Source organism: Leptonychotes weddellii, chromosome 10 (genome assembly GCF_054177405.1).
Source record: "Leptonychotes weddellii isolate Sample4059 chromosome 10, ASM5417740v2, whole genome shotgun sequence".
In the NCBI taxonomy this organism is placed as follows: domain Eukaryota; kingdom Metazoa; phylum Chordata; class Mammalia; order Carnivora; family Phocidae; genus Leptonychotes; species Leptonychotes weddellii.
In genome coordinates, this window is record NC_138378.1 from 9866061 (window position 1) to 9882274 (window position 16214).

The 16214-nt window shown below is 56.9% G+C and overlaps 1 protein-coding gene across 4 annotated transcripts in view; it reads right to left on the reverse strand.

Moving 5' to 3' along the window:
* Positions 1-16214, reverse strand: part of BCAS4 (breast carcinoma amplified sequence 4) — an 84452-nt gene that overhangs the window by 25360 nt on the left and 42878 nt on the right. For 2 of the 4 annotated variants that reach the window (XM_081832595.1, XM_081832591.1), the window contains one exon: positions 2815-3340. The exons of 1 other annotated variant lie outside the window; for it this stretch is intronic. In XM_081832595.1, the coding sequence (XP_081688721.1) occupies positions 3227-3340 (114 nt within the window). In that variant the 3' untranslated portion in view covers positions 2815-3226. Of the gene's footprint in view, positions 1-2814; positions 3341-11660; positions 14271-16214 lie in introns of those variants that run through there. One more of the 4 variants, XM_081832594.1, reaches the window with a different exon arrangement.

The following is a 16214-nucleotide window of genomic DNA, read 5'->3' on the forward strand; positions in this document are numbered from 1 at the left end:
TGCCCATTCTTCTACTTTGTCTCTTATTTTTGGTAGGAGCTGTTTATATATTAGGGAGATTATCCCTTTATAAAATGAGCTGCACATAGATTTTTCCCAATTTATCACTTGTCTTTTTGGTCATTTGTCTTTCGAATTTGCTTAGGATTTCTTGTTTTGTTTGGATTTTTTTATTTATTTTTTTTTTGGTTGAGTTTTCGGTTTGTTTTTGCCATTCAGAGGATTTAACTTTTTTATATATAATCAAATGTATCTTTAAGGCTTCTGGATGTTGAATGATTCTCCAATGTTTCTGCCTTCTTATATGAATTCATTTTATACATCTAACTCGTCCTTAATCCATTTGGAATTTTGGAAATGTTCCTGGTGTACAGAATGAGGTATGGAACTCGCTTTATTTTTTCCAGATGGTTACCCAGTTGTCTCAACACGAAAACATTTTTAAACAGTTCAGGGTAAACCACACATTTCTGCCAACGCGTGGGCCACCTTCTTGAAACCTCTCGCTTTGACAGACACGAAGTTCACATCCACTGGGAAAGCAGGGCGGTGGTTGCCTGAAGAAGAGCCCGGCTCTTCTGAAAATTTGCAATGCCCTTTATATGGGCGTCCCACAAAAGAACCTTGTCCTGGGCAGCAAAGTGACCCTGGCAAGGGCTATGGGGCCTGCCTGAGTCAGCAGTCAAGGCTTTCCTTTACCCGACAGGCCATCAGCTCACCTAGCACAAGGGCAGTGCCTCCAGAACACCAGCAAGGACTGAGGTCAGAATCGCTGGCAGGGTCTGTGTCCTGGCCCTCCCTCCCCCCGAGGTGTCCCCAAATGTCCCTCAAAGTTCACTGTTTGGCATCAGGACTCCCAGCAAACTTGGAATGGCCACGAGTCAGCTTTCCCATGGATATTCTCATGCAAGCTCTCCCCTCCTTGCTGACCTGGGGGAAAGCGGGTGTCCCTGAAAGGATCCAAGGACAGCGAAACACAGTGAAGGCCAGTGCATGCTTCCATCTGTTCTTACTCCGAAATTTAAGGGCAGTCCCTAAGTCACTCGCTGCTGACGCTCCTGGATGCCACCCATCAACTGAGAAACAGCACAAAAGTTGGCCCTTCTTCCAGCCAGGCCAATCACCATAGCAACGCCACCCACTGCAGTGCCCGTTGCCGGCCCTGAGGTCAGCATTCACACGGGTCCCCTCATATCATCCACACAAACACCCCCCTCAGTGCGCAGGTGCCCTTGTTCGCTGCATTCTCATTGAGAAGGAAGCTGGGCTCAGAGAGGGTAAGCAAGTAGCCCAGGGCCACAGGGCTGAGAGATGTTGGAGCCACCCAGGCAGCCTGACCTCAGAGCCTAGAAGCTCTTAGCCACAGTCCTGTGGTCTCTATTTTAGGACACTCACGATGCTGTGGCTTGATCACATGGCGTTCCCTTTCACCTCCCCCTGGCCCCTGCTTCAGGCCCCGAAAGGGAAAGAGGCCTGGGCGTCGCCAGCAAGCCACATATACTCGGCCTTCCGGAAACTGGGCTCCTCACCGCTTGTCCGAAAAATAACTTTCCCTCTCTCTGAGCGGACACAACAGGGCCCAGGGAGTATCTGAGCTTCCTTCATTAAAAGCGTCCCAATCAATACAGCACGGCCACGAGGATGAACAGTCTGCCGCTTACATGTAGCGACAGGCACAGTGTCAGCCGGGGAAGCCGACACACAGACAGCACCACGTGGGCCCCGTCCACCCATCTGAGGTTACACGAAGTACAGACGCCCGCGACGGCCGTCTGCACGGACAGATGTCAGCGTGCTGGTAGCCCGGGGCGGGGTTTGTGAGAAGTCACTGGACCTTCCACCTAGGTGAACCTTTCTGTATGTAAATTATACCTCGATCATTTAAAATAACGTATACAAGGGGCGCCTGGGTGGGCTCAGTCGGTGAAGCGTCTGCCTTCGGCTCAGGGCACCATCTCCGGGTCCTGGGATCGAGCCCCGCATCGGGCTCCCTGCTCAGCGGGAAGCCTGCTTCTCCCTTTCCCACTCCCCCTGCTCATGCTTTCTCCCTCTCTCAAATAAATAAATAATCTTTTTAAAAAATCAAAAAAATAAAATACAAGTTTAGAACAAGTTTTTTACTAAAAAAATAATCTCCACAGGAAAATGCTGGCTTCTCTTGAAACAAGGTGTCCACCTATATCTTTTTTTTTTTTTTAAGATTTATTTATTTATTTTAGACAGAGAGAATGTGAGAGCAGAGGGAGGGGCGGAGGGAGAGAGAGAATTCCAAGCAGGCTCAATCCCATGACCCATGAGATCACGACCTAAGCGCAAACCAAGAGTTGGATGCTCAAACCAACGGAGCCACCCAGGAGCCTCTGGCCTGTATCTTTAATTCTAAAAATGTGTCCTAAAGTTGTCAAGATCCAGCTTTATTCCTTGCTTTTCTACTGCTCTCTCTCGATTCATTATGTTAGATTTCCTTGAAATTCAAATACAGGTCTGCAGTTCAGATGTGCGTGTGTGTGTGTTTTCTTGGCTCTGTGAGGAATTCCAAAAAAACAACCCAAAAAAACCTCACAAAACCCAGAATTATTCGTCACCAAGGTGAGAAATCTGGAATTCCAGGACAAGAGCAGGAAACTCATCGGCATGAAATGAAATGAAGGCCAACCCACCTTTGAAGACCCCTGGAAATCCTAACGATCTCTCCATTCTTGCTGGGAATCTAAAGGCCGGGTGAGGGGCTTCCCGACGAGCAGATTCGGAGGGTCAGGCTTGCCTCGGTGGCAGGAGCTCCCTTCGAGAAAACATTTGCACCCAGACCACACGTGACCTCTTGACACCTTTATTGAGATGTTTCACAGGCCGGCGGGCACTGGGGTTCGCAGACAAGTCAACCACCGCAGGCGAACCTGGAGCCGTGCGCCCGGTGGCACCGAGCGGGCCCCCCATGATTCCCACGCAGAGCCCTTCACGGAGAGACGGGGGTGGGGGGGGTGGGGGGCTCCGAGTCCCGGGGCCTAGAGCCACGGTGGCTGCTCGGACCCGCCCGCCCGGGGCCCAGAACACCGGACAGGCCCAGCCCCGGCGGGAAGCTCCTGGTCCAGATGGGCGCTCGGGCCCCGCCCCGCGTGGGCCCCAAACGCGTCTCCGAACCACGTGGCTTCCCGTGCAGCGAGGGAGGGGATTCAAAGCGGGAAGGGACAGCAGTAGGACAGGCCGACCCCGCGGCTGCGGGGGCTCACACGCGCCGGGGGCCGGGGGTCCGCAGAGCGGCCTGGCCGGCGGCCGCGGGGAAGTAGTCCTCCGTCCGGTACAGCGCGGGCAGCTCGAAGGGCAGGGGCGCCGGCGGCTTCTGGAACGACAGAAAGCGAGGTGCCCCGTGAGCCTCCGGAATTCCCTCGCTCTGTGACCCAGGATTTCCAGTCGTAGGAATGACTTCAGCCCGCGGGGAGTGTTGCCCCTGCGACAACGAGGCCACGGTCCTTTGGTGGCACTGCCCGGCAGGGCCAAGGCCACCCCCCCCACACACACACACGCGCGAGGGCGTCGGGCCACCAGCGCCGGTCCCCGCCCAGGGCGGAGCGCTGCCGGCGTGGGGACGCACAGGTCTGATAGAGACGGACCGAGGAGGCAGGTGTCCCGCACGCCCGCGTGTGCGTGCGTGTGCGTGCGTGTGTGCGTGCGCGCACACGTGAGCTCCGCGGGGGGCCCCGGAGCCGCGCGCCGGGCCTGCTGCCGGGCAACTGGGGGGCGGGCTGAGCGTTCTTTCACCGGGTCCCCATCTGGGCCGCCTCGAGTCGGTGCCATCTGAATGTGTTCCTTTTTCAAAAAAAATCAAAAACCACTTTAAGAAGTGCTCGCTTGTATCTGGTGCACATCTTTGCTGAGAAGGCTGGGAAGAAGAGATCTGCCATCAAGCAGCCCTCCCCCAGCTCCAGTTGCTGAGACCCTTTCTGGCGGAGAAACCAGTTTCACAGAGGACCATGGCAAGCAGGGCTTCTCAAACTGGCTGCACGGTGCCCCCCCCACCCCTCCCCTCCGGAGAGCTAGGAAACGCCTCGGAGCCCCACCGTGCCTCTGAGGACACGGATCAGGGGTGTGGCCCGGCCCCGGGGTATTTCGAAATCCCCAGATGGTTCTCATGCAGAGCCACGGCTGATCCCATCCCAATGACTACGGCCCTCTTGGAGGAGGGACACTAGGCCCTGCTGGGAGATGGGAGGTATGTGGGGCTCAGGGGTGCAGAGGGACGAGGTCCTTCTGCAGGTCTCCACTGGGCGTCCCTCTCGCCACCCTCCTCTTTTCCCCCCACTCCCTTGACTCCTCTCCCTTGACTGTCCCACCCCCTGGCCCCCTCCAGCTGAGACCCACTCTGAGCGGCCTGCAGGTGCAGGTGCCAGGGCAGGGGTGGGGTGGGGGCTCTGGCCCATGGCCAGCAACAGCTCCCCCAAAGCCCAGCACCTCCGTGTGCCCCGCACTGCGCTGCGTGCATAGTTGGCCTCCCCAAATACTTGTTCCCCCCAGCGACGCCCTGACCACCATCCCCATGGTGGAGGGGGGGAAACCAAGGCTCAGCGGGGGTGCCTGACCCACGTCCCACGTCCTCCAAGCCTCCGCCCACTCCACCACCAGGTCCTGAGAGCCGGCGCCAGCCAGGGCCCATCTGCGCACAAGACGGCAGCCCCAGACAACCCGGGCTCACTGGCAGGAGAGACAAAGGAACCAACAGAACTGCTATGTGAGGGCTAATGGTGGGGAGGTGCAAGGACCTGTGGAAACTGGGGGAGGCCCAACTCCCCCTGGGGGGGGCGGGTCAGGGAGGTTTCCCGGGGCTAGAGCAGGCAGGGCGGGCTTCCAGACTGAGGGAATGGCATGTCACAGTGCTGTGGCGGGGGAGGGAGGGGCACTTGGGGACTCCAGCGGCTCAGTCTGGACTGGGGCCAGGTCACTGTGTGGACAGAGATGAGGCTATAAACCAGGGCCAGATCACATGGGCTCTCAGAGGCCGCGCTTAAGAGCTTCATCCCAAGGGACCAGGGGGCCACTGAAGTCACTAATCGGGAGTATGTGTGTGGAATTAGGTGTTTTAGAAAGAGAATTGAGGGGAAAGAGGGGAGCAGGGAGGGGGCTGTGGCCAGGATCCCCTAAAGGGAAGCAGCCAGGTTTAGGGCGGGAGTGCACAGATTCTCATGTCTGAGCCCCAAAGCCCTGAATTTTGCCCCACAGAAGGAAACCATCAAAGTATTTCAAGTAAGACAGAATGTGCTCAGGTGTCTGAGGACTACATACCTCCCCGTGTCACCATCCCACAGCTGGAAAACCAGGATGAGCCATTCATCATGGCGAAGGGCCAGCCTCATGAAAAGGCAACAGAACATTCCATCTGTCAACCCTGGGTCAGCCATTCTTGGCTCAGCCTACTTGGGGGTACTTGGGGCCCAGGCCTACCACCTGCCCCCTTTTTCTAGCACCTTCCTGGGCTGCCCCCTGCCACCATGGATGGGATGCAAGGCCTCCAATAGCTCCATGACCAGAGCACAACTGAGAAATGAGCCACAAGATATATCTCATAGCCTAAGGGATGCAATCTGTGGGTAGCCCATAGGCTTAGGATCTCTTCACCCCATTTCTCCTGAAAATTGGTCATTGTAGTAATCTAGAAAATATAACTATCAAGCAAATAATGACAGCTTGAAGACCAGTTCCCTGGTCCTGACACATGGGGATCAAAGAACATTTTGTGATCCTGAAATGATAGGTCCCTTCTCCTGACCATCAGGTCCCCAGACAAGGGAAGGGGCCCATGAGGGGCCAGTGTGGCCTCATCCTGACCCCCTGTTTTTTTTTTTAAATAGTTCCACCATTCAAAAGGCGGTGGCTCTGAATGGGTAAGACACCCCCCAGGGACGGGGCTTCTGCTTCCTCCTTCAAGGAGAGAGACTTCCAAAAAAGGGAGAAAATCAATATAATTATAACAGAACCAAGGAGAAGTCATCCTAAGAGCCTCCTAGTGGCCCTGGACCAAACCCCCGCCAACATCTTAGAGCACGTGGGGAAATGTGGGATGGTGACTCACAGCTGGTTGGAGAGCTGAGCCTGAAGTCAGCCAGGAAGGGGTGACCTCTGATGAGCCAGGGGGCTCCAAATGTGGCCTCAAGGGCACACATGCTGCTCTTAGAGAGTGGGGGGTGTGCGGTAGACACAGGCCTGTCTAGCCTCCGCCGCCCTCTGGGATCGGCATCCTGATCTTGAAAGATCACTCGTGCCTGTGCCGGACCTGGCCACCCTCACCACCCGCTATGGCTCAGGTGGGGGCTGCGGGGGGTGGGAGGCCTGACCCACCGGAGCTGTGACCCGGGGGCGTGGGGGAGGATGGTTCATGAACCTGAGGGCCACCTCTGCCACCACAGTGCAGGGCCTGCCTGGGATTGAAGCCAACACAGGGACGCAGAGCTGGGAGACGGAGTGAGACAAAGTCCTGACGATGTCATTTGAGCAGCCGAATCCATCATTGCCTGAGGCGGGAGTTACCCTGGGCCGGCTCCTGTCCATGAGCCCTGGACTTCTCTTGTTTGCTTCAGCCAAGTTGACCTGGGTTGCTGTCACTTGCAACCAGGCATCCTAAAACAATAAACCCACAGTGCAGCCACTGACTACTTGCAAACCAGCGGCTTGAATCAGCAGGTAAGGGCTGGTGTGCAAGGCTGAAAACAGCCAGATGCCCCAGCTGCTGCTGGGAAGAACAGAGCACATCCTGGAAGCCAGGCCCCAATCACAGGCACGTCAGGACACCATGGAAACCCAGTCCTCCACACCCGTTTTCTCCTGGATTCTCCGGGCGATCTGCAAAACTGGGGTCTTCCTCGTGTCTTTGAAGTGGCAGGAGCCAGGGGACCAGGGAGCTGGAGTCCACCAGGCCTGTCCAGCTCGAAGCCCAGCCTTTGCCCATCCCCAGACAGGGCCCAAGTCTTTGGGGACAGAACAACAAACCCAAACCGTTGGGAATCTCTGAGGGGACTTCAGAGATCTCTACCTCCCATCCCTCCTTCTACAGATTCCCCTGGGGGTGGGGGGTGGAGCAGGCTGCCAGGTAAGCAAGGAGGAGTGTCCAGCTGCGGGCTCCCCAGCTCCCAGCCTGCAGGCAGGAATGTTCCACCGGCCTGGGACTGGTTGGGAGACGGGGCAATCTGACCCTGCAGGTGCCGGACTCTGCCGCACCCCCTCTCTGAGAGTCTCCCTTCACTGTCCCCTCTCCCCCTCTGCCCCCAGTCCAGAGCTCGCCTGCCGGCTTAGTGTGCTGGGCCTGGCCTGCTCTTCCCTGTCTACCCACATCCGCGCATCCTCACTCCCACCCTGGACACCCGAGTTCTCAAACCTGTAGCCCACACACCAGACGGATGTGCTCGGTCTGCTTCATGATGTCTAAAAAATGGAATTAGGGCGCCTGGGTGGCTCAGTCGTTAAGCGTCTGCCTTCGGCTCAGGTCATGATCCCAGGGTCCTGGGATCGAGTCCCACATCGGGTTCCCTCCTCGGCGGGAAGCCTGCTCTCCCTCTCCCACTCCCGCTGCTTGTGTTCCTGCTCTCGCTATCTCTGTCTCTGTCAAATAAATAAATAAAATCTTTAAAAAAAATAAAAATAAAAAAATAAAAAAAAATAAAAAATGGAATTAATTGCAAACAGGCAACAAATCAAGAGATTTCTCATGAACACCAGACTGCCAGCTTCCCTTGGAAAATCAGACGATCTGGCAGCTCCGGGCCCACAGCATCTCGTGGGCTCCGGGTGGCCGAGCTGGGGAGCAGGGGCTGCTCTCCTGGGGTTCCAGATCCCTCCCAGCCACTTCGCCATTTCGACGGCCTGCTGCTGCCAGGAGACCCCTCACGGCTGGCCTCCCTGGTCATCTGCGCCACCAGGAAGCTTTCACACAAGTCCCCACGGGGCCGCCGCAGGACTGCGTCCAGGGCGGATCACTGTTTCCTAAAGCGAAGCTCACCCACCTCAGGGTCTTGGCTTTGCCCTGTGCCACCTGCCCTCTTGTTTCCAGAAATCCCCACCCCCTCCTTGGAAGTCCTGGCCCGCCTCGTGTCTCCCTCTTGGGAAGCCCTAAGCACACATCCTGAACCCCGGTCCGCTCTCTGCTCGGGCCAGGGTCTGCAAACTTGCTCTGTGAAGGGCCAGACAGTAAACACGTTAGGCTTTGCAAGCCACAGGTCTCTGTCGCAACGACTCAACTCTGCCCTTGAAGGCCCACAGCAGCCACAGATAAATATGCAAACCAGCAGCTCGGCCGTGTGCCAGGAAAACTTCACAGAACAGTGGCAGGCCAGATTTGGACCCCCGGCCACGGTTTGCCCCTGAATGAAATCTGTCTTCCTAAAGAGATCAGGACAAAATTCCTTCCCTGTATCTCCCATATAATGGGCGCTGGGTGATAGGTCACCAGACCGGGGCTGGAGGATTCCGCACCAGGCCCACTGTGCTGACTGTCCCGGGCCCGAGTGCTATTTGGTTGGCTGCCCTTGGGCCATCGCTCCAGCTCCAGCCTGTCCTGCCTCACCCAGCAGGCCACGCGGCAGCCCCACTCGTGGGCTGGCTTCTGAGGTCCACAGGGTCAGCCCCAGAGCCTGGTCAACCCCTGGGGGACTGAGGCCCCAGGCTGACTTTGTGCAGGGGAGCTCGGGTGCCCAGAGGCCCACACTCCTCGCCTAGGTCACCAAGCACCCCCAGCTCTCTGGGGCTTGGGAGAGGCTCCCCCCACTTCAATCACTATACCTACTGTGCCCTAGGCTCAATGCAGTGTCAGTGAGCCTCCCAGCCCTCTCCAAGGTCGGGTTTTCTCTGCCCCTTGAGCCTCACCAGAGCTTAGCTGCCCCTCCCCTTGATGGGGCTGCACTTGGCAAGTGGCCTCCAAAGAGCAGAATATGAAAAGGAAAAGGAACTGCTCAGGAGGAACCTGGCGAACACTACCTGAGTCAGGTGGTCAAGGTCAACACCATCAGTGCTACATCTTGTTGACAGCCTGTGCCCTGGATGTGATGAAGGCACTTCACCTCTGCAGTCTTCCTCCCCAAGCCCGTGGCCCCGGTCTAACCACGAGAAAAACATCAGATCGGCCCTAATAGAGGGGTATTGTACAAAATACCTAACCAATATTCCTCAAAGCTGTCAAGGTCATCAAAATCCAGGAAAGTCTGAGAAGCCATCCTAGACCAGAGGCGGCTAAGGAGGCGTGAACTAAACAACGCGGTTGGTATCTTGGATGCAATCCTGGAACAGAGAAGGACATTAGGGAAAAACTAGCAGAATCCGAACAAACTGTGGGGTTTAGTTACTAGCAATCCATCGAGGTTGGTCCCCCAGCTGGGACAACGCACCACAGTAAATACGGTCGTAACAGTGAGGGAAACCAGGTGAGGGGTACATGGGATCCCTCTGTATTATCACAGCAACCTGCCCTAATTCTAAAATTTAAAAAACATAGCTTGGGGCGGGCCGGGAGGGTAGGCGGGGAGAAAAGCAGCAGACAGAAGAAACAGCTCTATCTGCATAGACCGAGCCCCCAGCCTCTCTACAACCACAGTGACTGAGTACTGAGCACTTTCTGAGCACCCAGGTCAAGATGGGCCCTGAAGGTTCACAGCCCATCTGCTCTCACAGCTGTTGAGAGAGGCAGGTATCCTTAATCCCATTTTGCAGAAGAGGAAACTGAGGGTCAGAGAGGTACTTGCCCAAGATCAGCCTGTTGGGAAATGGCCCAGAGCTGGATTGGAAACCAGGGCCACCCAGCCCCAGCCCCAGCCTCCAGCCAGGACCCAGGAAGCCCTGGGGCTGAGTGGGGCTGGGGGTGCACTCTCAGTGTGGGGCTCGGGATGTCCCTTCGTTGCCGGCTTTCCAACCTGAGGGACATCAGGAGCTCCCCGCTGCCCCACCTTCCAGCCGACTCAGAGATCGCAGACTGGTGGCCTTTGGTTAGCATCTGGCCCGCAGACATGACTGGTTTGGCTCATGTAAATTTAAACATGAGTTAGCTGCCAACATGGAAGAACTGGGGTGTTTCAAATAAATACGGAGTTCCTATTTCTCCTGAAAGGAGCGATCTGGCCACGCTGGGCCCACGTTCCTGTGGGGTGCAGGGAGCTGGCCCCTCTACTGGGCTGCCCGCTTGCCGCCGTCCCCGCCCGGCCTGACTCACTCGTCCATGGGACCTGCCGGGCCTTGTGGGCATCGGAGCCCGCAGTGGCCCCAGGCTCAAGTCACATCACTCAGACACGGGACTCCCGAGGAGCTGGATGGAGAAGGCGTTGCTTCCCGTCCCTGACCCTGGGCCCCATGGGCTGGGAACCGCCAGCCTGGGGCTCCCGCCAAGCCCAGCGGCTGCCTCCCTTACCCCCTGGCTCCCCTGCGCACCAGAGCCCGGGAGGCAGGCACTGAGACCGTGGAGGACAAGGCAGGCTGGGAGAGGAGAGGGTAGGTCACATGCCCAGGGTCACCCAGCTGGGAAAAGGCCGAGCTAGGAATCAAAGTGGGCTCTCGTGAGCTTTGGACCCTGTCCCCCGCCACCACCAGCCCTCGGGACCTTCCCCTCGGTCCCAGCCTCTCTGCTCCGTCCCGGCCCAGGGCTTTCTGCACCTCAGGCCATGCCTGGCTATTCTGCCTGCAAGGTTCTGCGTCTGCTCCAGGGCCCCAAGTCTTCTAGAATGCTCTGACAGCTGTGAGCAGAGCTCCTCCCATCTCTCTGTAAGCAGCCCCTGCGTGTCCAATCCTGCCTGAAGGGCTGGACTGGCCAGCCTCGCTGTGCCTGCACGAAAGCTGTCCCCCTTCCTCTCTGAACGCTCCCACCCAGCTGGGCCACCAGCCCCAACCTCCGCCAGCCCAGGGACCGGAGCAGCTGGGGCAGGCTGCTGAGGTTCTGGTGACAGAGGAACGGGGCTGGGGGCTCCCATAGTGCGCGGCCCCTGCCCGGAAGAATCCTAGCAGCAGGGACAAGCTGGTGCAGCCTCGCTATGGGTGGATGCTGACCCCAGGCAGCAGCTCTAGAAGGTTCGTGGATCCCCAAGGATTCTGCTTTTAGCTGGAGGAAAAGCGTTAACATGGAAACTAGCAGAGGAGGAGCCCCGGGAAGTCCTGCCAAGATACGGCTACTAAATCCAAACTCACACACGGTCTGGGAGCGAAGACAGGCCAGCCAGGTGGGAGGAGTCCTGTCACGGCCTCCTCCAGAACTAGACCTTCCTGGGGGCCTCAGCTCCAGACCCAGAGTCTGATCTCTCCACCCTTGACCCACACTCTGCTGTTGCAAGCCTGGCCCCTCCTCCCTCAGGGCCCCTCTTCCCCGAGTCCTGGCTCCCCCTCCAGCTGATGCTTTGCATTGGAGTCCTCCTGTCTGAACTCCGAGGGCCCTGGGCTTTGCTTCTCATCCCATGGCCACTCATGGAATTGTCTGACTGCCATGTTCTTCCATGTGTATTTTAAAATATTCTTTTGGGGTTTTTTTTGAAGATTTTATTTATTTATTTGAAAGAGTGAGCAAGAGAGTGAGCACAAGCAGGGGGAGAGGCAGAGGGAGGGAGAAGCAGGCTTCCCGCCGAGCAGGGAGCCCGATGCGGGGCTCGATCCCAGGACCCCGGGACCATGACCTGAGCAGAAGGCAGACGCTTAACCGACTGAGCCACCCAGGCATCCCTACGTGTGTATTTTTAATTGAGCACCTGCTATGTTCCAGAAACCCAAATCTGCACAGGTATCACAAAGCCCTTCTACAGATGAGCAAACTGAGGCTCTCAATAGTTATGTGACTCACTGTGAGGCCCACCCACTGCCCAAACTGGACGCCCGCATCCCCCCTGTCCTCAATCCCTTCTGCTAACTCTTCCCAGATCCCTCTCCCCGTCACCGCTGTCGTCCCATTGCTCCCAGCTGAGGCTCTCGCCCTTAACCCATTCTCCACATGGCAGCCTGAGAGATTGTCCTAAGAAACAAATCTGATCCTCTGGTAAGTGCAACACTTAGAAGATAATGCGACTCTTCACCGTCGCCTACAGGCCCTGCCACCGAGGTCACTCGTCTGGCCAAACCCAGACCACAGCTGCGTCCCGCGTGGCCTCCACTGGGCTGAGGGTCTTTACTAGTATTGTTGCTTCTGTTCAGTCGTTTGCATCCTCCTGTTTTTGAATGAAATGCCACTTCTCTTGAAAAGATGGATCTCCAGCTTCTTGTTTAAAAAATCCAGAGCTCTGGTGCACGGAGTGGTGATGACGAGCTGGCTGAGTTCTGGCCAGCCCCTTTCAGGGGGGACCCGTGCTCTCACCTCAGCCACCTGGCTGGCCCTCAGGCTGGGGTTTGCGACCCCAGAACCCTATGATCCAGCCTCACAGTCTGTCACCTCCCAGTACGCAGAACCCTCCAGCCTGGAAATCTGTTCCTAGACTTCCCCAGGGTCTGTCCTGACTTGGACCCTTGCACCTGCTCGTCCCCCTCAAGGCTTTGCCACTGGGGTCCTCTCCTGCTGGTGTCTTCCTTCTGGCCCTCCTAAGGGACCCCCAATTTCCCTCCCCCGCTGCACCACAAAGGTGCGTATCCTGTCTGCCTCTTTCCTCAGTCTCCCCACCAGGCTGAGCTCCATGGGGATGGGACCTCTGTCAGTCTTCAGGGCCACAGCCCCAGGGAGGCGAGACTCAGGCGAGAAGTGAATGAACTTGAATGTGTTCGACAGCTGAGGCAGAGCAGGAAGGGCCGGCCTCTCGCCAAGTCAGGGCTCAGAAGCCCGAGACCAATGGTGACAAGCATCATCTCCAGATGGGGACACCTGAAGGGGCTCGAGGCTGGCACCCCTGCCCTGCCAGGTCCCTGCCCCACTACTGGAGACACCAGTCCTGTTAAAAATAAAACAGACTTGGGACGCCTGGGTGGCTCAGTCGGTTAAGCGGCTGCCTCCGGCTCAGGTCATGATCCCAGGGTCCCGGGATCGAGTCCCGCATCGGGCTCCTTGCTCGGCGGGGAGCCTGCTTCTCCCTCTGCCTGCAGCTCCCCCTGCTTGTACTCTCGCTCACTCTCTCTCACCCACACTCTCTCTCTCTAACAAATAAATAAAATCTTTAAAAAAAGTAAAACAGACTCAAAGCAATGTGCTGGCCTGGAGGGGAGCCTGGGGCGGAAAACGGTTGTCTACGAAAGTTCTGGTGAAATCCCAGCCAGGCCAGAAATTTAGTGACTAGGATGGTGTGTTGGTGTTGACGACGGTGCCTTCGTGCTGTAACATGACAGTGAAGGAAAGTGATTAAGGGGCCGACCAGAACTCTGTATTGCCTTCACGAGCTTTCTGTAAATCTACAGTCACCCAAAAGAGAAACGTCATTGAAAAACAAATAAATAAATCAAGTGCGCGCACAGCAGCATCTGCAAAGGACCGAGCCAACGACACAGATAAGAGCTATTAAATAATAACACGCATGTCGTGACAATAACAGCCGCCAAACCTTGCGTTGCTTGAGATCACGGCTCACGACAACCCGGTGCAGAGGTTCTAACTGTAAATCCCGCTACGCAGATGTGGGGACTGAGACTCAGCAGGCTCAGGACCTCACTCAGGGTGTGACACTTGCAGGTGACAGGGCCGGCCTCATGGGTGTGCCCCCCTCCCCGTGCAGTCACACGGGCCCTGCTCTCCCTCAATGCTCGCTGTCACTATCTGGAAATTCTTAACAAGCTCTAACAAAGGGGCCCTGCGAATTCTGCAGCCCGTCCTAGGGTCTCTGGGCTCCCAGGGTAGGTGTTCACGCCTCAGAAGGGTCATTCACGGGTGGCTCCATGGGGAGCGTGGGACCAGCACCCTTGGCCGAGGAAACATCACGGGGCAAAGGGTAGCCGCAGGAGCAGTGGTGAGTTAGAGGGGGGCCATCGGCGGATGGATTCGGGTGCAGCCAGGACTGACCCACCCTCGACACAGCAAGGAAAGGAAGTTTCTTTCCCAGCCCAGAGCATCAAACCAGCCACCCCCTCCCAGGGGTCTGCTCAGTTCAGCAACCGCCTTGTCAGATTCTCCGCGGCCCGACAGGAGGCACGCTTATGCCCAGAGTCCAGCCAGTGGTGGTCCACCTCCAGACGAGTGTCCGTGGCCTCTATCAACAGCTGGCCAAGGTCCCCAGCCGGCTACTGTCATGTGCGAGCCGTACGGTTCTCGCTCTGATGCTGGTTATCAACAGAATCCTTGGAGGTTTTGTTGGCTGGCCTCAAACGTGGTTGGCTCCACAAAAGAATGTTGAAAATAGCACCAGTTAGCTCTGGGAAGCAGAAAGCAAACACAGACTCGATCAACCATTCTGTCAGGGTCCCTAACGTGGATAGTGGTTCTCCATCAAATAAACAAGCCATTAGGGCAAGAAGAGAGGCGTCCACCAGAACCAGCAGGTGTTGGGAAGCCGCCTCCATGCCTGCCCCATGTCCCTGCCCAGCGTGGAGAAAGACTCTTGTCCCCGGGCTGAGCAGCCACCTCCTGACAGCTGACGGAGCCTGCCTCAGAGCCACGGCCCCGACTGTCCCCTGTCCCAGGCATCCAGGCAGCCTTGGGAGCCTCCTCTCAATCCACCCTTTCTTCAGACCCAGCTGTCCTCAGAGCTCTGGTCTGGGCTTACAAACCTCGGCCGGGCCTGCCTCCTCAGAGCAGGCGGCCTGGGCTGCGGCCACCGCATGGATGCCATCCCCTGGCACTCGCCTTGGGAAGCCCTTTTCCAGGAGCTCGCCCCCCGTGCTGTCCCGGTCTGATTAAGACATTTTATCCACTGGGCCCCCTGAGAGTGACAAGGGATGATTTTCAAGGTCTGGAAAATAACATCTGAGAGTGAGAGAAAGAAAGAGGCCTCGATGGGGCGCCTGGGTGGCTCAGTTGGTTAAGCGACTGCCTTCGGCTCAGGTCATGATCTTGGAGTCCCGGGATCGAGTCCCACATCGGGCTCCCTGCTCGGCGGGGAGTCTGCTTCTCTCTCTGACCATCCCCCCCCCTCATGCTCTCTCTATCCCATTCTCTCTCTCAAATAAATAAATAAAATCTTTAAAAAAAAAAAAAAAAAAGAAAGAGGCCTCGAGATGGGCAGAGCAGGAGGTAACCGGAGACAGGGAAGGAGACACAGACAAAGAGAGGGAGAGCCGGAGGGGGACAGAGACACACCCGAGAAAGAGAGAGAAGATGCGGAAACAAGATAGGGGGGACTGAAAAAAAGTAGAAATAGATGGAACGCAGGAGGGGAAGTGGGGGAAATGGAGAGAGAGGGATGACATGAAGAAGTAAGACAGAAGAGGAGAGGGAAGGATGGGGGCCAGGAAGTGGGTGGCTGGGGCAGGTTGGGGACAAGGACCCGGAGGGGAGGAGATGGGGACGAGAGTACATTCAGGACCTCTCCAGACCCCAGCCAGGTCACTGCGCCAGAGGCCATGAGAAAACACTGGCCAGCCACCAGCCCCCACCTGCCGGCCCCACCCCTTTGTCAAAGAAATAATATTCCCAAAGGACAGAGGCCGTCTCAGAAGACAGGTTAGTCTTTGTGGAAGGGACTCCATCTCAGCTTAGAGGCAACACTTTGCTCTTTTCCCATGTGGTTCAGGAGTCCTGAAAACCCCGGTCTAAACCCTGCATCTCGGAGCCCAGCCAGTGGGGCCCAGCCCTCTGGCTGCAAAGAGAGAAGGGCGGAGGATGGAAAGATCCTGAGCTCGCTCCCTCTCTCACACCCACCCCAGACACCCAACCCCGGGGGCAGCCCCACCCCACCTGCCAGGACCTCGTCTGTCTGTCTGTCTGTCCAGGGCTGGCCATATCCCTGTGCCTGGTGCACTTTGATGCTGAATCAATTCGCACTCAGTCATTGACCTGGCGCCCCTCTGCCTCCCTGAGTGGCCTCATTCAGCCTCGGGGCCAAAGCCACTGGCTCCATGCTGGACACCTCCAGACCTGAACCCCACACTCACATCTCCAACTGGGGCTCCACCTGCAAACACATCCACACCGACTCTTGAGTCACACGGCAACTTGGACGAATCTCCAGGGAATGATGCTGAGCGAGAAAAGCCAATCCTGAAAGGTTACCCAGTGTAGGATTCCATTTATAGAACATTTTTGAAATAGCAAAATTTGAGAAACGGAGGGCAGATTAGTGGCTGCTGGGAATGGAGCAGGGGTGAGGGTGGTCATGAAAGGATAGCCAGAGATCCCTGTAATGTTGGAGATGTTCAGC